Raw genomic sequence first — 21,317 nt, forward strand, 5'->3', positions numbered from 1 at the left:
GACGGTCTGAATGCCTTTTAAGGGGCATTTTTCTGGGTTTCCTTTGGCCAGTCATTTGGAGTTGCCCGGTTCACAGTCCATATTTGGTGTATCTCAGGATCTTCCTCTATGTGTGTGCACACATCTCTTAGCCAAGATGGATTCTACTGAAGAGGCCTATGGGTACAACATCCCTTGACATCCCTCCCCTTTGACCTCCAAGGAGCCTTTCTGTGCATGTGTGGTCAGGGAGGTCGCCTGACTTGGAGAATGAGAAATATGTGGTATGACCAGGGCCCAGATTCCTCCCTTAATTATCCTGCTCTTCTTGTCTTGGGAGTTTCAGTCCACAGGGAATGAACCTCCAATTGCTTTACTCTGGTTGGGGGCCTGTCTACTTCTTGCTTCAGTTATAGGAAGGTGAACAAGGCAGAGGCAGGAGAGAGAAGAGAGGACGGGCTTGATTTAAGGGTTGTGGGGAGTCTGGAGGGAAAGCACGGGACCTGACATGAAGCATATGAAGTTACCATCAGTAAAAAGCAACAAACTTCGGAGTGTTAGCTACTTACACCTTTCCTGTTACGCGCAGACCATGTCTCAAGTGGGCCACTGAGAAAACTGAGGTATAGGAGCTCTGGGATAACTGAAGCAGGGCTGGAGGTCAACCAGAGTAGGTACAGGCTTGAGCCTGTAAACACTATTAAGGCAGCAATACCCACCAGCAGGTTACAGGCTTCTCTAAAATTAACAGGGTGAAAAAGAGTGTGGCACGGGGCATTTTTAATCTACCAAATAGAAGAATGCTCAGACAGGACTAAAGAATGTTCCCACCCAGTCAAATAACCTGTTTCTTTCGGGATCACATTCTAAAATAGATTAGCTTCCTATCACAGCCTCTGCATGGCTCATCCCCTGGAAGGGTGAGCCTAAATTTCTATCCTGGCAGGTTTAGTACATGCCTGGATGTCCTCTTTCCTGAGGCAATACTCACTGTCACAGAATGACGGCAACTCCTCTTACTGCTCTATTAGTAACAGGGCAAATGAGACAGAAGCTTGTTGAAGAACATAAGTGTTTGTACTAAGAACACTTTATGTTAAACTATGAATGACATTTCCAATAAAACATGAAAAGATTTATATATCTACAAAATTTGTTTTTGATAAACTTTTTAATAAATGCTATATTAACAAGCTAGAAAGGTAAGGAATGTCATAATCAATCTATACGTTCTCTCTGCAGCATTAGCCTGGAAAATGTTGATGTTTAAATGGGACAATCATAGATGTGAATTTCCTGGTCATCTCCAACAGACACAATTTTTGAGCCATTTCCATTGTATTTTACTCCCCAGACCTGTAAATAAAAAGAGAAAAAGTTCTACTAACACCTTTATTCTTTAGGAACAAATACCCTTACCCTACTCTCATTATACTGAATCCAGAAAAACAAGAGGATGAGGATGTTCTCATGCTTTCTCAACAGTGAGAATGGGCTTTTCCTTTAATCAGGCAGCTTCTATTACTACTGTTTAATTATCATCACACTCACCTCCCAACTCCAGATAATTCATTTCTAAACATAAATCAAGGTATTCACAAACCTTTCAAAGATTCACAATTGAGGAAGTGACCTAATGTTGTGAAGATGGAACCCACGAGGGACCAGCACGGGTTCTCAGGTCTCCAGGAAGGAAAAGGCCCCACAGCTACCCTGAGGTCACTGCCTACAGGGATAATTGCAAACTGTGCTCCTCGTCCACCTCCTTGTGCCCACAACCTACCTCAGTAATTCTCACTCTCTTATTAGAGGCCTATGAAAGCTGCCTGTCCCCAGGAGCTAGATAACCTGATGTTGCAAGTCACTGATTTCATTTGCTACATGTTGAATTAACACATTCACACCTCCTTCCCAGACAGAACTGATGTGGTAGGAGTTTCATCAGGTCAAGCCTGTCACTCTATCCCTGAGGTGGGTGTTCTAGCCCTCACTTCAGCGCTGTGAGCGGGCCAGGTGATGGCTTTATATCCACTCCAAATGTCTTCCTCTGAGGACCGTACCACACACTGACTCTCTCACAGAAAGCAACACAGCCCGCCAGGACTTCCTTCCTGAGTACAATGTTTAAATCTAGGAGGGAAATGTCAAGGTTAAATCCTCTCAACTTCATTGGCAACAATGTTAAGATTAAGTGTAAAAAAGCATGAACATTTGTTAACTTTAAAATGCATTCCAAAGAGATTCTATGAGACCATCCTAAGAACATACAAAATACATAATTAATAAAAGATGACTTTATACTGCCATGGTATTTTGTTTTTTATACTGCTTCCCCAAGACCCTTCTCTTCAAAAGTGGTTGGAACTAGCAGTGCTAGTCGCACCTGAAGCTTGGGACAGAAACTCAGGCGCAGGCCAGACCTACTGAATCTGTATTGTTACCAGATCCCCAGGGTACATTAAAGACTCAGAAGCCCTGCCCTAGAATGCCTTAACATGTCACATTCTCACAGGAAGACTCCTGTGAGAAGACAGCCTCTTTTTCCTAATTTAAAGGCTGAAATAAAACTTACCAATATCCTTAAAGTCAAACAACCTATTAAGAATTTCTGGCTTCAAATATATTCAAAGGAAAAAAAAAATCACATCACTTCTTTGGGCAGCTCCAGAAGAGAAAGTGACAGCTGTGGGATGGAATGGAAACTCCTGAGGAAGCAGGTCCTTCCCGAGACAGCCACGGCCCAGCTGTACCCAGAAAAAGGCCCAGGCATGCCCTAGGCATTGCTGCAACATGTTTCAAAGAAGTCATTCAAAGGCTGTGCAGCTAGTGCAAGTTTTTCGGTCTACCCATATCATGGGTACATATCATGCCTTGTGGGTTTCCAGGCTGACAACACATCCCCAGCCTCTGCACCACAGAGTGTCCACTGGAACACGGGCTGGATGGACATCCAAGCAATCAGAGCGGCTCAGCTCTGAGGGTCATCCAATCTTGACAACCTCAGCAGGGAGGTTAGGAAAATGAGTGAGTTTTGGCTTAGCAGTCAGACAATGCTAGCAATTCAAAGACAAAGGAATTTAAATGTTAATTATGCCATACCTGATCCTGGTGATCAAAGAAGGTGTGAACACAAGTCCTCGTTCCAACATCCCAAACTTTAACACTTTTGTCAGATGAACTATTTTAAAAAAGGAAACATCAGTAGCAGAAAACTTTTCAGACCGGTGTGAAGTTGGAAAGAATCTGACCAAAAATTCCACACTCCTTGACTCAACCTACCTAGAGGCCCCCTTGGTGCGTGTGTGCACAAGCGGCTGACCTGGTCCCCAAAAGGTGGTCAAGAATGTTGGCACAACTGGCTGGCATTCCCCACTCACAGAGCAGCTATTTCCCCAAACTTCTGATCTGCTTGGCCCTCATATTAAACATCCTTGTCAGGAGTCTCGGATGAGAGGCTCCCTCTGGACGGGAGGGAGACTGGTTAAAGCTTCAAAATAAAGGTTCTCAGAGTCTTCTATAAGCCTCTGTGCAGTGCTATTAAGCCATCCACCTCCTGTTTTTCAACTATCTTGGCCATCCTGGGCCTAAACAACATTGGGGTCTCAAAGCATAACATTTTACAGATGTTCATATCTATAATTACTATCGGAACACAGGTATCCTTATAAGGGATACCTACCTACTGTAGGTAGAGGCCCAGATTTATAAGGAAGAAATAAGAACTGAGTTGCTCAAAAGCATCCATCTTTGTTCCAGCTAAGAACAATTAACTTGACAATTTAAAAAACACTGCAGGAAACAAAGGCTACCTGAATGAGAAAAGGGTCACACCATCTTCAAATTTTAAGGCAATTCATACAAGAGGACCATCTTCATCTTCCTAACATTTTAGGAACTGATAAGAGTCATAAGTACCTGGAAACAAAGTGTGTGTCATCAGGACAAAATGCAACATTCAGCACCCAGGATGCGTGGCCACTCAATGTGCCAGCCAAGTTGGCATGTTGTCTGAAATGGGAAAGTTTCAAATAAAATGGAGACATTAACTTTTGGAATATAATCACTGAAACGGAAGGTGTACTGTGCCCATTTAATTGGACCAAATCTGCTATCCTTGAAATGACAGTATTAACATAGACATTCTCTTTTCACTAAAGTAGCATCACATACTGAAGAAACAAAATCTTCAATAGCATTAACCCCAAATATGTCAAGCCTACAAGAGCCAAAAACAGGATCCTAAACAAGCAGAGTTTAGTAGTTCAAAATAAAGAAGGCTCAGCAAGCCAATTCCTAAGGTGAGGAAACAGAACCAGCAGGCAAATAGCCATCTCAAGAGCAGCTGCAGGTTCTGACCCCTGCCCACCTAGCGTCCTTTCCATGCGGAGCCAGTGCCTGTGTCTATGGAAGGTATCAAAACGTGTTCTTTTACAACAGGTGTGACTTGGACAGACCATTTTTAACTTAACCAAGAATAAGACAGGTCTAATGACTATAGTCATTTTCACTTTTTAAAAAAGTGAAATCAAATCACCTATGGCAGGAGAACAATCCTAAGACCTGACTAAGGTCAGCAGTTTCACCCCTGAATCCAGTGGAGTAGAGCAGACCCCAGTTAAGCGGAGAGGTGGCCTCAGTAGAAAGCTGGGGGACCATGAGAAGGTAGAAGTCCCAGGTGTTCATTCAGTAACAGCACCTTGGCCAAACCACCACCTCAGCTTGGGTTCCTCATCTGCAATATGACTGGGACCTTAACCTGTGCTACCTCACCGGTAGTTGGGAAGATCATGAAACTGTAACAGTGAAAGCCTTATTAAAGAGAGCTGAACACTTAAGAAACTGCTAGTATTTATACTGGCCCTGCTGTTGACAAGCAAGCACAACTTGAGACAGGCATCTTCTCTTGGCCCCTAACAGCTCGTTCAGCTCTAACTCCAGAAACTACATTTCTAATTCCATGTCTATTTGACAACTTTCTCTTGTCCAAAATCTCCCAAGTTTAAACTCCTGCAAAACTCTCATAGGCCCACAAAGTAACATGCACGTGGATGGTCATGGTGTGGCACCCATCGCTGGGGCACAGAGAAGGGTAAGGGATGCACCCAGTGGATCAGAATGCCACATTTGGAAGCCAGAAGCCAGGCACAGATTGCAGTACTGAGTCAAAGAATCAGGGACACACATCACACACCTTATAGGGGAGACCTCAGTGGGGAACAGGGTGGGGACTGAGAAATAAAGGAGAAAAGGAAAAGAGAAAGGGCCCGTGCACAGGCTTACAATGGAAGTGAGCTGTCAACTGAAGATTAGCTAACTCACCTTTATACCTGCAGTCAAAAACCACCAACAAAAAAGCTCCCTTATCTAGACCTGCTGTAAGCTGGCTTATAAACAGACAACTCCCCAACTAGGGCAGAAGAATGACTTCTAGAACATCACACCCTCAGAAAACAAATGTTCTAATTTTTTCATCATTACTTCAAGCTAGCTACAGCCCATGGCTCCATCTGTTCATCTGTACACTACTCACCTGTCTAAAAAAATTTAAAACCAGTGTGCCCCACAAGAGACAGGATGCTGGAAAAGAAGTAGCAAGTAGCTGATTCTAGTTGGTAATCCACGCACGTCTTCCTCTGTTAACATCCTAAGCTCAAAGCAGGGACAGGACCTGAACACATGTCTTTCCTAGACATAAAGAGGGAGCAGCTCACTTGCTAGGGCTCCTCCTAGTGATAAGAGACAAAACAGGCCTTGACATTAAGAGAGAAGTGTTGAATCCCAACAGGTAACTTACACATCATAGATCTTGATGTAGCCATCATCTGAAGCAGTGACAAGGAGCTGTGAATCCGGGGAAAAAGTCAAGGATCGAATGGGCATAGCATGGCCTGAAATTAACAAAGACCCTTGTTAAGCTGGAGAATCACTGTCTCCTATCTCCTCATATAGGTTTCCATGAACTATGTCATCTTTAATGGCTGTTAAGTCACTGAGTTGCACTGCTCAGTGCTTCAGTCAGAGGCGAGCTACAGACTGGACCCTTCTTCCTAATGCTCTAGAAACATGTACAAAACGCAAGCCCCTCCTCCTGGGAGTCACTACTCCTCAGATCCCTTCCCTGACCAACTGGACCTCAGGATACATTGCTTAGACAAAACTCCTCTGCCCCTACAGATATGGCCAAACATGGAAATATGCATTGTTTCTGATTTGTATGTTGAACAAACAGGATGCTAGTTCCCTACCAAATCCTTGTTGTAGGGTAAAGGATGCACTGAAGAGGCCTCCCTCCAGCCCTTCCCCTGTCCTAGTACCCCATCCCCCTGCCCAGCGGTCACCAGCACACAGTGGGCACAGAACTTTCATTTACCTTCAAACTATTGACAAAAAGGGGCTATTTTCCAATCATAAAGTTCTTTAGAGCCAAACATAACAGAAATATGACACTCATGTAGCTAGGATATATTAACACATAAATAAAAAGTAAGCCTGTTCACCAAAATAAGCATTTAAAACACTGGTACAAAAACTAATATGTCTAGGTTATAACTACAGTGACAAATGGAGAAGGCAATGGCACCCCACTCCAGTACTCTTGCCTGGAAAATCCCATGGACTGAGGAGCCTGGTGGGCTGCAGTCCATGGGGTCGCTAGGAGTCGGACACGACTGAGTGACTTCACTTTCACTTTTCACTTTCATGCACTGGAGAAGGAAATGGCAACCCACTCCAGTGTTCTTGCCTGGAGAATCCCAGGGATGGAGGAGCCTGGTGGGCTGCCATCTATGGGGTCACACAGAGTCGGACACGACTGAAGTGACTTAGCAGCAGCAGCAGCACAGTGACAAAAGTGAACCTTACAGGCATTTCAGATTTCCAACTGACAGTGATGTTCTGCAAATCTAAGGCTCATTTGCTATTTAGTAGCATTTTAATAAAAGAGTAAGTCTTCCTTTGTGATCTGATAACCCAGTTTGCACAAAATGATGAACCACACCTTCCAGCGTATGCAGAAGTTTCCCAGTTGCAATATCAAAAATATTGATGATTCCGTCTATGGCTCCACTGGCCAGGTATTTCCCATCAGGACTCTGTAGAGAACATATGAAAATCATTTGAAACTCCATGTTGTTAAGCCATCCCCTCTCAAACACAAGTAATCTGCTGGTTCCAGGTCTAACTGGCTGACTGGCAAACAAAGCCAGCAGCTTCCTAGTGAGACTAATGCAGAATGTTTATCAAGGAATACAACAGGCTAGAAGAGGAAACTGAAAGAATCAGATAGAAACAAAGCAATATTTCCTTACATATGCAATACTAAGAATGAATTTTCCTCTTGTGTCCAAAGAATACTCCTTTTTCCCACTTTCCACACCAAAAATGTTCACTTTTCCCACGTGAGTTCCTGTGGCCAGATACTGAGAATCAGGAGAAAAGGCCAAAGTCCAGGCATCCACTGAACAGAAAAAAAGGAAAAACTATAGTGAGAAAAGATCTGACCTTAATTTTAAAAACTTTAAAGCTTTAGCAAAAGATACATGTTTTAAAATTGGAGGAATAGTGTCCTGATTCATAACAGGACATTGTAAAGATATTAATTGTATTAATATGGACATAACATGGCCTGAAATTCACAGAGACCCTTGTCAAGCTGGAGAATCACTGTCTCTTATCTCCTTATACAGGTTTCCATGAACTATGTCATCTTTAATGGCTGTTAAGTCACTGAATTGCACTGCTCAGGTGCTTCAGTCAGAAGCCCAACATTAATATGCCCAACATTAATATGCTGTAAAGATATTAATTCTATACCAATTTAATGTAAGGGTTTCTTAACTTTTCACTAAAAATGTAGACAGACAGAACAATACAAAATGTTAGCAAGGGTGTCAGTTCAGTTCAGTCACTCAGTCGTGTCTGCCTCTTTGCGACTCCATGTACCGCAGCACGCTAGGCCTCCCTGTCCATCACCAACTCCCGGAGTCCACCCAAACCCATGTCCATTGAGTCGATGATGCCATCCAACCATCTCATCCTCTGTCGTCCCCTTCTCCTGCCCTCAATCTTTCCCAGCATCAGGGTCTTTTCCAATGAGTCAGCTCTTCGCATCAGGCGGCCAAAGTATTGGAGTTTCAGCCTCAACATCAGTCCCTCCAATGAACACTCAGAACTGATTTCCTTTAGGATGGACTGGTTGGATCTCCTTGCAGTCCAAGGGACTCTCAAGAGTCTTCTCCAACACCACAGTTCAAAAGCATCAATTCTTCGGCACTCAGCTTTCTTTATAGTCCAACTTTCACATCCATACATGACCACTGGAAAAATCATAGCCTTGACTAGATGGACCTTTGTTGGCAAAGTAATGTCTCTGCTTTTGAATATGCTATCTAGGTTGGTCATAACTTTCCTTCCAAGGAGTAAGCGTCTTTTAATTTCATTGCTGCAATCGCCATCTGCAGTGATTTTGGAGCCCAGAAAAATAAAGTCAGCCACTGTTTTCCCATCTATCTGCCATGAAGTGATGGGACTGGATGCCATGATCTTAGTTTTCTGATGTTGAGCTTTAAGCCAACTTTTTCACTCTCCTCTTTCACTTTCATCAAGAAGCTCTTTAGTTCTTCTTCACTTTCTGCCATAAGGGTGGTGTCATCTGCATATCTGAGGTTATTGATATTTCTCCTGGCAATCTTGATTTTAGCTCGAGCTACCCTGCATCCAAGGTAAGGAGCAGCGGCTGAGCTTTCTAGAGCAGCCGTGAAGACAGACCCTGCGTCCAAGGTAAGAGAAACCCAGCTAAGATGGTAGGCACTGAGAGAGAGGATCAGGGGGCAGACAGACTGAAACTACAGTCACGGACAACTAGCCAATCTGATCACATGGACCACAGACTTGTCTAACTCAGTGAAACTAAACCATGCCATATGGGGCCACCCAAGATGGATGGGTCATGGTGGAGCGGTCTGACAGAATGTGGTCCACTGGAGAAGGGAATGGCAAACCACTTCAGTATTCTTGCCTTGAGAACCCCATGAACAGTATGAAAAGACAGAAAGATAGGACACTGAAAGATGAACTCCCCAGGTCAGTAGGTGCCCAATATGCTACTGGAGATCAGTGGAGAAATAACTCCAGAAAGAATGAAGGGATGGAGCCAAACAAAAACAACACCCAGTTGTGAATGGGACTGGTGATAGAAGCAAGATTCAATGCTGTAAAGAGCAATATTGCATAAGAACCTGGAATGTTAGGTCCATGAATCAAGGCAAATTGGAAGTGGTCAAATAGGAGATGACAAGAGTGAACATCGACATTCTAGGAATCAGTGAACTAAGATGGGCTGGAATGGGTGAATTGAACTCAGATGACCATTATATCTACTACTCTGGGCAGGAATCCCTTAGGAGAAATGGAGTAGCCATCATGGTCAACAAAAGAGTCTGAAATGCAGTACTTGAATGCAATCTCAAAAATGACAGAATGATCTCTGTTCGTTTCCAAGGCAAACCATTCACTATCACGGTAATTCAAGTCTATGCCCTGACCAGTAATGCCGAAGAAGCTGAAGTTGAACAGTTCTATGAAGACCTACAAGACCTTCTAGAACTAACACCCAAAAAAGATGTCCTTTTCATTATAGGGGACTGGAATGCAAAAGTAGGAAGTCAAGAAACACGTGGAGTAACAGGCAAATTTGGCCTTGGAGTACAGAATGAAGCAGGGCAAAGGCTAATAGAGTTCTGCCAAGAGAACGCACTGGTCATAGCAAACACCCTCTTCCAACAACACAAGAGAAGACTCTACACATGGACATCACCAGATGGTCAACACTGAAATCAGACTGATTATATTCTTTGCAGCCAAAGATGGATAAGCTCTATAGAGTCAGCAAAAACAAGACCGGGAGCTGACTGTTGCTTGCATCATGAACTCCTTATTGCCAAATTCAGACTGAAATTGAAGAAAGCGGAGAAAACCACTAGACCATTCAGGTTATGACCTAAATCAAATCCCTTATGACTATACAGTGGAAGTGAGAAATAGATTTAAGAGACTAGATCTGATAGACAGAGTGCCTGATGAACTATGGATGGAGGTTCATGACATTGTACAGGAGACAGGAATCAAGACCACCCCCAAGAAAAAGAAATGCAAAAAAAAAAAGCAAGGGTGTAGTGAAACCAAAATCCTCATACACTGGTGGGAATATAATAAAATGGTATAGCTACTTTGAAGAAGTGAAAACACACACCATAATACCTAGCAATTCCACTTCTAGAGAAATGGAAACACATCTTCATGAACAGAACTGAACCTGGATGCTCACAGCAGCATTATTAAGAATACTCAAAAACTGGAGAGAATCCAAATATCCATCAATTGATGAATGAATGAACAAAATGTGGAACAGCCCTATAACGGAATCCTTACTACTAAGCAATAAAAAGGAACAGACTACTGATACATACTACAACGTACATAAACCTCAAAAACATTATGCTAAAGAAAGATATGTAAGACAATACAATTTCACTTATGTGAAATCTTTCAAAAAAGCAAAACTATAGAGACAGAAAGCTGATCAGTGGTTGTCTGAGGCTGAGGGTGGGAGCACAGGTTAACTATAAATGGGCATGAGGGAACATTTGGGGGACATGGAAGTGTTCTAAAACTGAATCGGAGTGATGGCTACACAACTGTGGAAATTTACTAAAACTTGTTAAACTGTATAATGGGTTAATTTCAGAGTGTAATTATAGAGGTGAAAGTCTACCTCAATAAGCTGCAAATAAATGAAGAGGTACCAGAAATATTCTTATATAAAACTATAATATGACAAAGTATCACAAATTAGCAACAGAATAAGGACTGGGAAGAGGCATTGTTATTGTTTTTTTAATCAACTGGTTTTTAAGTTATATCACACAATCTGATTTGAAAAGTTCTATTCAGATGCTATTTCTGTATTACAGTGCTTCTGTGTAAAGGTCTCCAGACTTCTGGACAGCCTGGGTAAGCACATGTGCTTTATACTTCCATCTGGACCACTGATGATATTTCAGCATTTCTCTTTTCAGTTATGTGGGAAACTCTTCATGGGCAATCTCAAAGAGCTTTAGGAGCCTCTGGGGTCAGAGCCTAGAGAGCAAGGAACAAACCAGTTGTCCAGTGCTGGTCGAGGTCCCTTTGCCCACGGCCAGTCTTATACGGGAATGTTCCCTAAGTCCTGCCCTTCCTGTACCTGCCCAGTGCTTGTAAGATCAAAGGGAGAGGAAAGGCTCCTTCCCCAGTCACGTTCCTTACTCCTAGGGCAGGGCTCAAAGAGGTCAAGCCCTTCTCAGCCCACAGGAGAGAGGTCTCCCTGAACTTGACTCATGGCAGATAGGGGCTCCCAGCACAGATGGGTCAGTACCATATACCAGAGTGAGTTTTAAAATAAAATTCTCTTGCAAATCTTAACACACATACTCAAAGTAGTAATTAATTCACCTCTACCACTTAGGAAATACTTGTTTCAAAAAGGAAATTAACTTCAAAAGTGCTCAACCAACCAAGAAGATCTAAAAAAGCTTTTATTATAATCAATCTCTCACAAGGCTGCTTTTTAGTATCTATCTAATGACTATACCATTTATTCCAACAGGACTGTGTTCTCTTATTCCTATTATAATTAGTTGTTTACAGGAATAGTGGTTATTAGAAAATCGGATTATGATTCCTTGAAGTTTAGTAAAATCACTTTGAATTACTTTTACATTTCCCTTATTAGCTGTTTGATAATACAAAACTTTTAGTGGTGAAGGTCCTTTTCCTCAAAATGGAAGGAATTTTTATTCCTCAATTTAACCTTGCACTCTAAAATTTACTTTAACATTTGCATAATATTTATTTTAATCACTAAGTTCCACCTCATCAGTGAAGAGAGTAACTCTTCTTTACACCGGGACATCCTGAACCACCTGATGTTGAGAGGCCCCTAAGCTTGCACTTTCTTCTTCGACATCTTTGACATCAGTTTGCTGCAGCCACAGCCTGGGTGAGGCATCAGATGAAGGATCTTCCCCGTCATCTTCCCTTTCTTCTACTTCTTCCCTTTCTTCTTCAGGATCTGAGATCTTTCTCTTTCCTCCTCCTCTGTTCCTCCTCCTCTGTTCCTCCTCTCACATTCTCCAGGCATATTTTCAAGGCTGGTATAATGTAAATGTCCATTTGCCTAAATTCATTAGACCTAGACTTACTAGTTTTACCTTTAGGTGAATTCAACTGAGCTGCTCCTCAGTTGTCAGTAGCAATGCTTCATTTTATTATTTACTCAAATAACTGTTGTTTAATGGTCTGGTATAGTTTTATGAAGATTCCTATCCAAAAAAGAAAATAAATCCAATCTTATAGTCATCTCAGTATCTTTTTTCTTTCCTAACAGTAATCTTTCAATGATTACTTGCCACAACTGGAACCAACATGTAGCTTAAGATACTATTTGTCAGGAAAGGCGAGCTGGGTACAGACTTCATCCTTCTCCTTAGAACCAATCCAGCACTCATTTCTTCAACTGTGGTGTGCCCAGGGCTACAAAGCCACACAGTGTCCTTAGTGTCATGGGAGGGCTTAGGTGCCCAAGATGAAGAGGCAGCAATAGATCCACCTCTTCCTCCTCGTCTCAGCTTAACAGACTTTGTGCACTAGTTTGGGGACCCAGGTCCTCCGTAAAAGAAAACAATAGGGCAAGGACAAATGCGAAAACAATTCTATGGGGAGTCAGAATGCTTGGGTGAGTTTTTTCAAATACATATCCTGGCCCACACACCCCAAAACTGATTCAGTGGATCCAAAATAGGAACTGGACATATGTATTCAATGGACATCAGTCTGAGCAAACTCCGGGAGATAGTGAAGGACACGGAAGCCTGGCATGCTAGTCCACGAGGTCACAAAGAGTCAGACATGACCGAGCAACTGAACAACAACAACATATGTATTCCTTAAAAAGCTCCAACAATTAAGACTCAGAGATGTCAAATACTGGCACTGAGGGGAAATGAACTCAGTTTTCAGACAACACAGAGTCCTTAAAACCCTGGGAACATCATTCTTTCCAAAATAAGTACAACCTATAGAATGCTACTGAACATAGCTGGTGGGAAGCAAATCTGCTGGGGCTCTAATCCAGGGAATTACATTAAGTAAAGCGCTGAGCAGTTCTGTAATCACTCCATGGAGGGGTGTGCCAGAGAGGCACCAGGCTCTCTGTACTCCTTCCAGTCATCACCCATTCTGGCAGAACAGGCTCTGCTCATGAAAGCTATATGGTCATATACAAGTAAATACAGGGCCACAAGGAATCTGAAATGTCATGTGGCTTGTCCCATTGAAATGATTAATTCCCATTACTTCAGATGTTTATTAAGGCTAATGGACAAGACTATGCTGTCCTTCAGAACTTTAAAAAAATCGATTTGTTTCTTTAGAAGTTTCATGTATCAAGCATATACTAGAAATAGGCACTTTAATCATAATTAGTTGAGATTACCATGACATAGATCTAGGAGGACACAGTGCTTTACATTCTAGACCTCTACAAGGCAACGAGTGGATCAATTCCGAATATGGCAAACAGAGAACCTGTGGACCATTCAAACACAAGTCCACAATCCCAAGTCAGCAATTTGAAACCCAAGGGTGATAAAAACTATGAGTTTTTAGAAATAATTTTAGTACCCAAATTCACTTGGCAATAAAACTAGAACTGATATAAGGCTATTTATAGCTTATTTTTATCTCCTAGTATAAATACTCATGTTTAGTTGCTAAGATACTAGTATTTGATTAGAGTGCTGTCCCAGTCCCACTGAAGGTATTACAGAACATGCAGTTCATACACCCATATCACCAATCTCAAATCCAAAAACTTCTAAACACTAAAATACATCTCTCCCTAAAGATATCAAAAAGGGATCGTAAACCTCTAATATCCTCTCTAAGAGTAAAACTCTTACCAGGTCCTGCATCTATAGACTTTATCTGTTTGCCGTTTTCCAAGTCCCAGAGACGAATATGAGCATCAAGAGAACTGGATGCAGCAATGGGCAGGGTGTGGCTGATGTCCACAGACACCACACCCAGCTGATGGCCCTCCAGACTCCACTGTAGGTCCAGCTTCTCATCACGCCTTCAATGGGGGACAGAGAAATGGATTTCTTCACACACAACACATGGTACCTGGCATCTGAAATTCTGGGCTCCTGTAACTATGCATTATCAGAGGTCTGTGAAATGCAGAATCAAGAGAGGAAATGAAGAGCCACAGAACACCAAACGCAGCCAACTTTTAACCACAGCATTTTTTTCTTTCAACTGTAAGGCCTTAACAGTGAATAAGAGGAAAACAAGTGAGAAAAAAAGAGCCTGCCTTTTTATACCACCATATAGCCATTGCTTTCTTGCGTAGATAATAGTCAATACTTCTCTGATTGTAACTTGGGAGCCCAGAAGAAAAACCCCAACTTCCAAGGCTGTATTGTAGAGGAAAGAGCGCTCACCATTTCCAGACTTTCACCAGGTCATCCAGGGATCCCGTGACCACTGTCTCAGAGTTTTCTTTCTTGTTTGACCCCCAGGCAACTGACCAGATGGCATCATCATGGGCTGGAACAGAAAGTCATTCATATAAAGTCTTCATGCAACTTCTAAACTGAATGTGCTAAGATAAAGCGGAAATACTGAGATTTTTACACCAATTCTGAGATTTTTGAGGCGATATCCACCTGTGTCTGCTTTACTGTTTTGCAGATGGCTTTCCCACACAGCTTTTATTAGAACAGCGGAGGCAGATAAGAATACCAGAGGTTCTGAGGAACTCGCTTGCCCCAAATCACAGGTTTACCAGGTCGGGGAGCAGTACTGGAATAGTCCAGGGTCCTTTCTACTTTAGTATGCTGTCTGACATGCATTAGATTGGAATGGCTCTCACTTGGCTAAAGTGAAATCCACCCCCCAAAAGAGATCAAACTTGTTAAGAGTAATTTCTTAAGAGATCTTTGGAAACCAGTAAGCAGGTCAACTGTAAACAGTACAGGTCCGAAAATGCACAGAGTAGGACACGACTGAGCGACTTCCCTTTCACTTTTCACTTTCATGCATTGGAGAAGGAAACGGCAACACACTCATGGACGGCGGAGCCCGGCGGGCTGCCGTCTATGGGGTCGCACTGAGTTGGACACAACTGAAGCGACTTAACAGCAGCAGCAGCAGCTACAGATAAAAATCAGAGGCTTAGAAAAGCCTAGTAGCTCACTCAAAGTCAAAAGCTACGAAGAGGCAGAGCTGGTATTCTAACCTAGAAACCTAAACTTCCTACTAACTAAAGTCCACTTTAAGTTCTAAGTCTGTAAGCTGTATATCTGGTGGGCCATACTGGTGAGTCTGCAGACCTGGTATACGAATACAAAAGTAACAAGTGAACAAGAAGGCTTTCTTTACACCTGGCAGCAATTCTTCAGGGACACCTTTCCAAGACATGAATACAAGGACATTCAACTTAAACAGCTGTGAGTTACATATAGCATCTTGGCTTCCATTACAATCCCCACCTGACCCAAGTCTGCCAGCTTGCCATCAGATGGCATTAGGTGCATACAAGGTAGCTGACTGACAAGCTGACTAGCTGCTACATACCTATGCTCGCTAACTTGAAAGAATGCTTTGGGTTTAAACTTCAGACTACCTAAATGTCACTACTTGAAGTGGAAGAGCTTTATTAGGCATTCCACAAATTTCTCCAGGCTTTACATAACTTATCTAGGCTGTGGTGAAGAAATGAGACACACGTGAATAGTCCCTGCACACCCTCCTTTCCAGGTATGAAGTCCACTGTCACTGGCCAGCTACCTTTCCAGACTCTGACCTCCCTCCTTCTCCCATCCCCACCACTGCCACTGCCGCACAGCCCCTAGCCCACCCATATACTCAGTGGTCTTGACAAATTCACCTATTCTATCCTCCTCTATTACTGAGGGTCAAAGGCCCTCTGTGAGACTCGCTACACTTGTTTTAAGTGGAGGAGCATGAATAAAGGCTCCCAAGAGAACTTCTGTGTTCATGGCCAGGCTCAAGTTTACCTCCCCAGGTGAGCTGGTATTAACAGAGTCCTGAGACTCAGAGTTTCCTTCTTTCACTTTGATAGCCGGGAAGCTCAGTCACACCTTCCTCAAGTGGGAAAAATTTTCCTCAGCCCAGAGTTCTCCAGTCTATCATTTGCCTCTTGCTCTTTAAGTTAGTGGTTGGTTTTTTTTGTTGTTGGTTGTTTGTTCTGAAGTGTATTTGTTTTCAGCTGCCCCTGCCAATTCTTATGTAAAGTGAGTATGGTTGGAACTGCATGTCTGGTCAGCATGACAAAAACCTTAAGCCAGGGACAACAGCTTTTCACAGGTGAATTTGCTTGAACTGGAAAGCTGCTTACCTTGCTCTTGTTTGAAGAGAATACTGTACTAAAAAAGAACAGAAGACACATTAAACCAATGGTCAGATTTCAGATGTGTCCCATCCTTTCCCTAAAACACCCCCCAGCTCACCACCTTGTGCCCCAGCAGATATAATCACCAGAGTTAAGTACCTCCCTTGCTGCGGCCTGACCTCCTGTGAGCTCATGCAAGGTTTGTAATGTAAGAACTGTATAGTTCTTAAAGAAACTATAGTCTCTTAAAGAAAACAACTACTTCTTAAAGAAGCTAGAGTCTCTTCTAACTACTTCCACCCACCAAAAAAAGAGTAATAAATTATGTGCTTTTTCCTGCTCTGATCACCAGGAAGCTCAGAGTCCAGTTTGCAGCTTAATTTTTGTAGTTGTATAAAACCACACAGCCTGCATAATAACCTGTTAATTCTGTCCCTAATTTTATTACAAAGACATGTTTCTCCCTAATTTTTCTTTCTCGTTTTTGTGTACAAATTCTTTTAAGCTTCCTCAATCCCTTTGTAAACTGTGGTACAGACTGAAATAAAATTACCCTTCTCTCAGTGTTGTGCATTTTACTAATGCCACCTAACCCTCTGGTGATTAGGTACCCAGGATACCCTCCTCTTCAGAAGCAGAGCAGGAATCAGATGCTAGTTTTCTGACTACAAACCCAGATGATGTATTGGGCTCGAATCCCCAAAGAGACCAACTGGTACTCTCCCTCTCCCTAGGCCTTACCTGGTTGGTCATCTCCTTAACCAAGGATGAAGGGCTAAAGGCCAGACAGCTCTGTGGAAACAACACCAGGGCTTCAGTAAGAGGTGGCCATCAGGATAGAGCGCTATAGAAGCTTCCCTTGGATCAGCTTGCCTTGGTAAGGCAACTCTTGGCCAGAGTTGACCTGACACTTTTCTATAGATTGATCCCAGGGTCCCTGTTCACAAGCCCTACCAGGTGGCACAGTGTTCTTTCTCAACTAATACCTACCACCTCTCATATTTTCTTCTCAAGTTGACTACAGAGAGGATCCAGTCTCCCTCCTTGCTGCTTTTCCAAGAGATAAAACCACAGCATCTTTTAATTTAAAATATTATTTTATTAAAAACTCAACAAGCAAATATGGGGGAGCAAAGTTCTTATGGTCCAAGCAGGGATCGCAGCCAAAAACGCATATAAGAGCCAGCAGGAGTGTAAATGAGGGTGTGAGCTAGAGGGAGACTACGTGTCTCCCCAAAGCTATAATAAGGCTTCTTAACTTTTGTGTGTGTGCTATAGAATCCTCCATGCCCACCCCCGCCCCCACACCCCAGGTAGCTCTGTAAAGCCTATAAACCCCTTGTCAGGATGTTTTAAAATACATACAACACATAGGATTAGAAAGGAAACCAAGTATAGTCCATTCTTGTTATTCCAGGGAGTTAAGTTCCATAAAGTCACTGAATACTAAGTTAGTGAACACTGACCCACTGCTTCTGGGGGAGACACTATATTAGGTTCCTGCAAGACTCTGGTAAATTTGGGGCAACTGATCAGTAAGTAACTTTATTTTATGAGTGTTTCTGTTTAAAGACACCTTATTTTACATTGGTGATTCATTAATATTGAACTCACGGCTAACAGCGACGTAATTCATGCCTATATGAAGTTTATCCACAGATGTGTTTTCTCCGTAAGACACATCACAGTCTTCTTGTACTTAGGAACACTAAGAAAGCTTTACTACTGTGCTTGGAGGGCTATTTTAAACAGTGAAGTCACCAATAAAACCACAAAAATACAAAAATCCTAACACTAATAGACTGAAAAAAAAAAGACACTTGTTTACAGCATGATAACTGAAATAAGAAAGCAGAGTGCTTCCTTGTTCGACTGCAGCTAAGAATGTGTGTCAGCTGACTCAAAATTTTCACCACCTCACACACATCCAAGATCACAAAGTGCTGCAAATGATGCTTTGGGGGCTACAAATAAATTTTAGAATGTAGATGAATTTAGAAATACAGAGTGTGAGAATAGTAATACAACTATTATATGTTCAACTGTATACAGAAATAAAATTTTACCAAATACAAAAATTAGTTTTTGTGACAGCATATGTGATTCTTTATTTACACATTATATAACAAGATTTAGCAGCAAATCTAACAACTACCATAATTTCAAAGTTATGATGAACTTATACAATATCCTAAGATATGAAAATATGTGTGATTTCTATTGGTGACAATGTCACCCTATTAATACTTGGTTTGCTGACTACATTTATAATTGAAGGAAATGCTAAATTTCAGTTAGAAGTTTGAGAACATAAGGATGCAATTTTTCTTCTCATCCAAGTTCATGGCCCCCTCAATTCTATCCATGGACAGAGGACACCATACATCTAAGGCCTCCATGTCCAGGTTACTTGCTTTAAATTTGCAAACTCAAAAAGACTACTGTGAAGGTTTTCCAAGGATAACAGAAAAAACAAACAATTTCTAAATAACCTTTGCCTGTGAAGATCTCAGTCAAGGCAGTAGTGCTTAATTCATTTGTGACCCAAGAACAGTGTCTTGGCAAGGGTAGGAAAGACAGGCAGGAGGTCAAGCCAGTTTCGCTGGAGTAAACAGTATTCAAACTCTCTTGGGCACCAACCCTCTGCCCTTCCAAATCCTGCCTCACATCCCTGCAACAGAAACAATTCCCTGCAACAAGGAGAAACAAGAGTAGGAAGGTTTGCAAGAAGTCAACTTCCAAGAAGCCAGGCTCCTCAAATAAAGGTATGCTTCTATCAATGAATGCATGTTTGATGATGTACCATGAGTCAGGGTACCATGATGTACCCTGTTTTACATATTACATGTAGGTTAGCTCACTGAACCCTCTCATCTCATTTAATAGATAATCTTATTATAATCTCTACATTCCTCATAAGGAAAGTGAGACTTCAAGAGAGGTTAAGGGACCTCCCCCAAGGTTAGTTTGACAGGAGAAGGTGGATACAAGCTTATAGTATAGGTTACACTATCTTGTGGCTCAGCTGGTAAAGAATCCGCCTGTAATTCGGGAGACCTGGGTTTGATCCCTGGGTTGGGAAGATCCCCTGGAGAAGGGAAAGGCTACCCACTCCAGTATTCTGGCCTGAAGAATTCCATGGAGGCCATGGGGTCGCAGAGTCGGACACGACTGAGCGACTTGCACTTTCACACTACCTTTTACATCAGTTTCTTATCCTACAATAATTTCAGCGTTAAGAGGACGCCAAAAGCCTCTTTTGTCACCTTCCTTCTTTAGAGAACTCTCATTTCCCAGGCAGAATTCATTGCTTCCTCAATGTTTCCAAAGAACACTACACATGCCCCTATTAAAGTACTGAGGGAGGTCAATAACCCGCAATACTACGTGGTACTTGAAGTAAAGATAACTCAGCCTGTGCCTGTACCTGTCCAGCTCGCTACCGAAAAAGACAGAGTGGCCTACCACTGGAAGACTTCCGTTAAGACGGTTTTGTCTATCGACACTGAGACCAGCCCTAACCTCGAGACTTCACAGAACATCCACAGGTTGCAAAATGAGGCCACCTACCCTCTCCCCTCAGGCCCCACACCCCGAGAGGCAGCCAGAGTAAATGGAGTCACGGAAGCCACCACCATCAGGCACTGCGGCGTGGGGCATTCCTGAGAAAACCCTCCTAGAGGTAGCCTCGGGCCCACTCTCGCTCACCCGCCCTCCAGCCTGGACCGTTATCGGCACCGACAAGTGCCACCCCCAACGGCTTTGCGGACCAACTCACCGCCTCACTGTCCGGCTGCACTGCCCCACGGCTCCTCTGACGCCAGCTTCCGCGCGACCGCGACGCGGGGTGATGAGCTCACGAAGAGGCGGGACATCTCGCCGGTCCCCAAGGCGCAGGCGCACGCCGCAGCGCCCTCTGCCTAAACGCGCGCGGAGCGGGGAGGAGGATGGGCGGGGAGAAGGGGAAGAGGCCACGCCCCGGTCACCTTGGTTTCCCCCGGGGCGGGGCCACGGAAAACCGGCTTGCCGATGGGTTCCAATTTCTTTATTTGTACTTTGAGATAGACTACACTTGATGACCGCAAGAGTTCTATTGTTTCAAAATTTTTTCAGTGAAATAGAGCTTTATATTTCAACTGTAAAGTCACAACCGGTTGTTGTTCAGTCGCTCAGTCGTGTCTGATTCTTTGCGACCCCATGGACTGCAGCACGCCAGGTTTCCCTGTCCTCCCACTATCTGCCAGAGTTTGCTCAGACTTATATCCATTGAGTTTGTGATGCCAGCCAATCTTGTCGTCCCCTTCTCCTCCTGCCTTCAATCTTTCCCAGCATCAGGGTCTTTCCCAATGAGTTACCTCTTCCCATCAGGTGGCCAAAGTATTGGAGCTTCAGCTTCAGCATCAGTCCTTCCAATGAATATTCATGGTTGATTGCCTTTAGGATTGACTGGTTTGATCTCCTTGCTGTCCAAGGGACTCTCAAGAATCAGCTGTCAACTGTCAACACCACAGTTCAAAAGTATCAGTTCTTTGGTGCTCAGCCTTCTTTATGGTCCAAATCTCACATCCATACATGACTACTGGAAAAACCATAGCTTTGACTAGATGGGCTTCACTTTTGGCTCAGCTGGTAAAGAATCTGCCTGCAATGCGGGAGACCTGATCCTGGGTTGGGAAGATCCCCTGGAGAAGGGAAAGGCTACCGACTCCAGTATTCTGGCCTGGAGAATTCCATGGACTGTATAAAACATCGAGTTGCAAAGAGTTGGACAGGACTGAGCAACTTTCACTTTCACTTCACTTGACTAGACGGACCTTTGTCAGTAAAGTAATGTCTTTGCTTTTTAATAGGCTGTCTAATTTTATCACAGCTTTTCTTCCAAGGAGCA

At 43.0% G+C, this 21,317-nt stretch overlaps 1 protein-coding gene across 1 annotated transcript; it reads right to left on the bottom strand.

The window, feature by feature from the left end:
• Positions 1-1,131: 1,131 nt before the first annotated feature.
• SKIC8 (SKI8 subunit of superkiller complex) lies at positions 1,132-20,325 on the bottom strand. Its single transcript, XM_055556006.1, has 11 exons — positions 20,208-20,325; positions 17,171-17,221; positions 16,436-16,463; positions 14,517-14,622; positions 13,974-14,146; positions 7,287-7,435; positions 6,977-7,070; positions 5,774-5,867; positions 3,895-3,987; positions 3,079-3,157; positions 1,132-1,335 (listed from the first exon to the last, which is right to left on the bottom strand). Exons 2-11 carry the CDS (start codon positions 17,180-17,182, stop codon positions 1,246-1,248), a joined length of 918 nt encoding a protein of 305 aa, XP_055411981.1. The 5' UTR covers positions 17,183-17,221; positions 20,208-20,325; the 3' UTR covers positions 1,132-1,245.
• Positions 20,326-21,317: the final 992 nt, after the last annotated feature.

Source organism: Bubalus kerabau, chromosome 19, assembly GCF_029407905.1.
Source record: "Bubalus kerabau isolate K-KA32 ecotype Philippines breed swamp buffalo chromosome 19, PCC_UOA_SB_1v2, whole genome shotgun sequence".
NCBI classification, from domain to species: Eukaryota; Metazoa; Chordata; class Mammalia; order Artiodactyla; family Bovidae; genus Bubalus; species Bubalus kerabau.

Excerpts from the sequence above, each read along its gene's own strand:
- SKIC8 (XM_055556006.1), bottom strand. Across the intron at positions 3,988-5,773 it reads TACATCAAGATCTATGATGT|ACAACATGCCAACTTGGCTG; the intron begins GTAAGTTACCTG and ends TTCCCATTTCAG. Across the intron at positions 1,336-3,078 it reads TCTTTGATCACCAGGATCAG|GTCTGGGGAGTAAAATACAA; the intron begins GTATGGCATAAT and ends TTTTATTTACAG.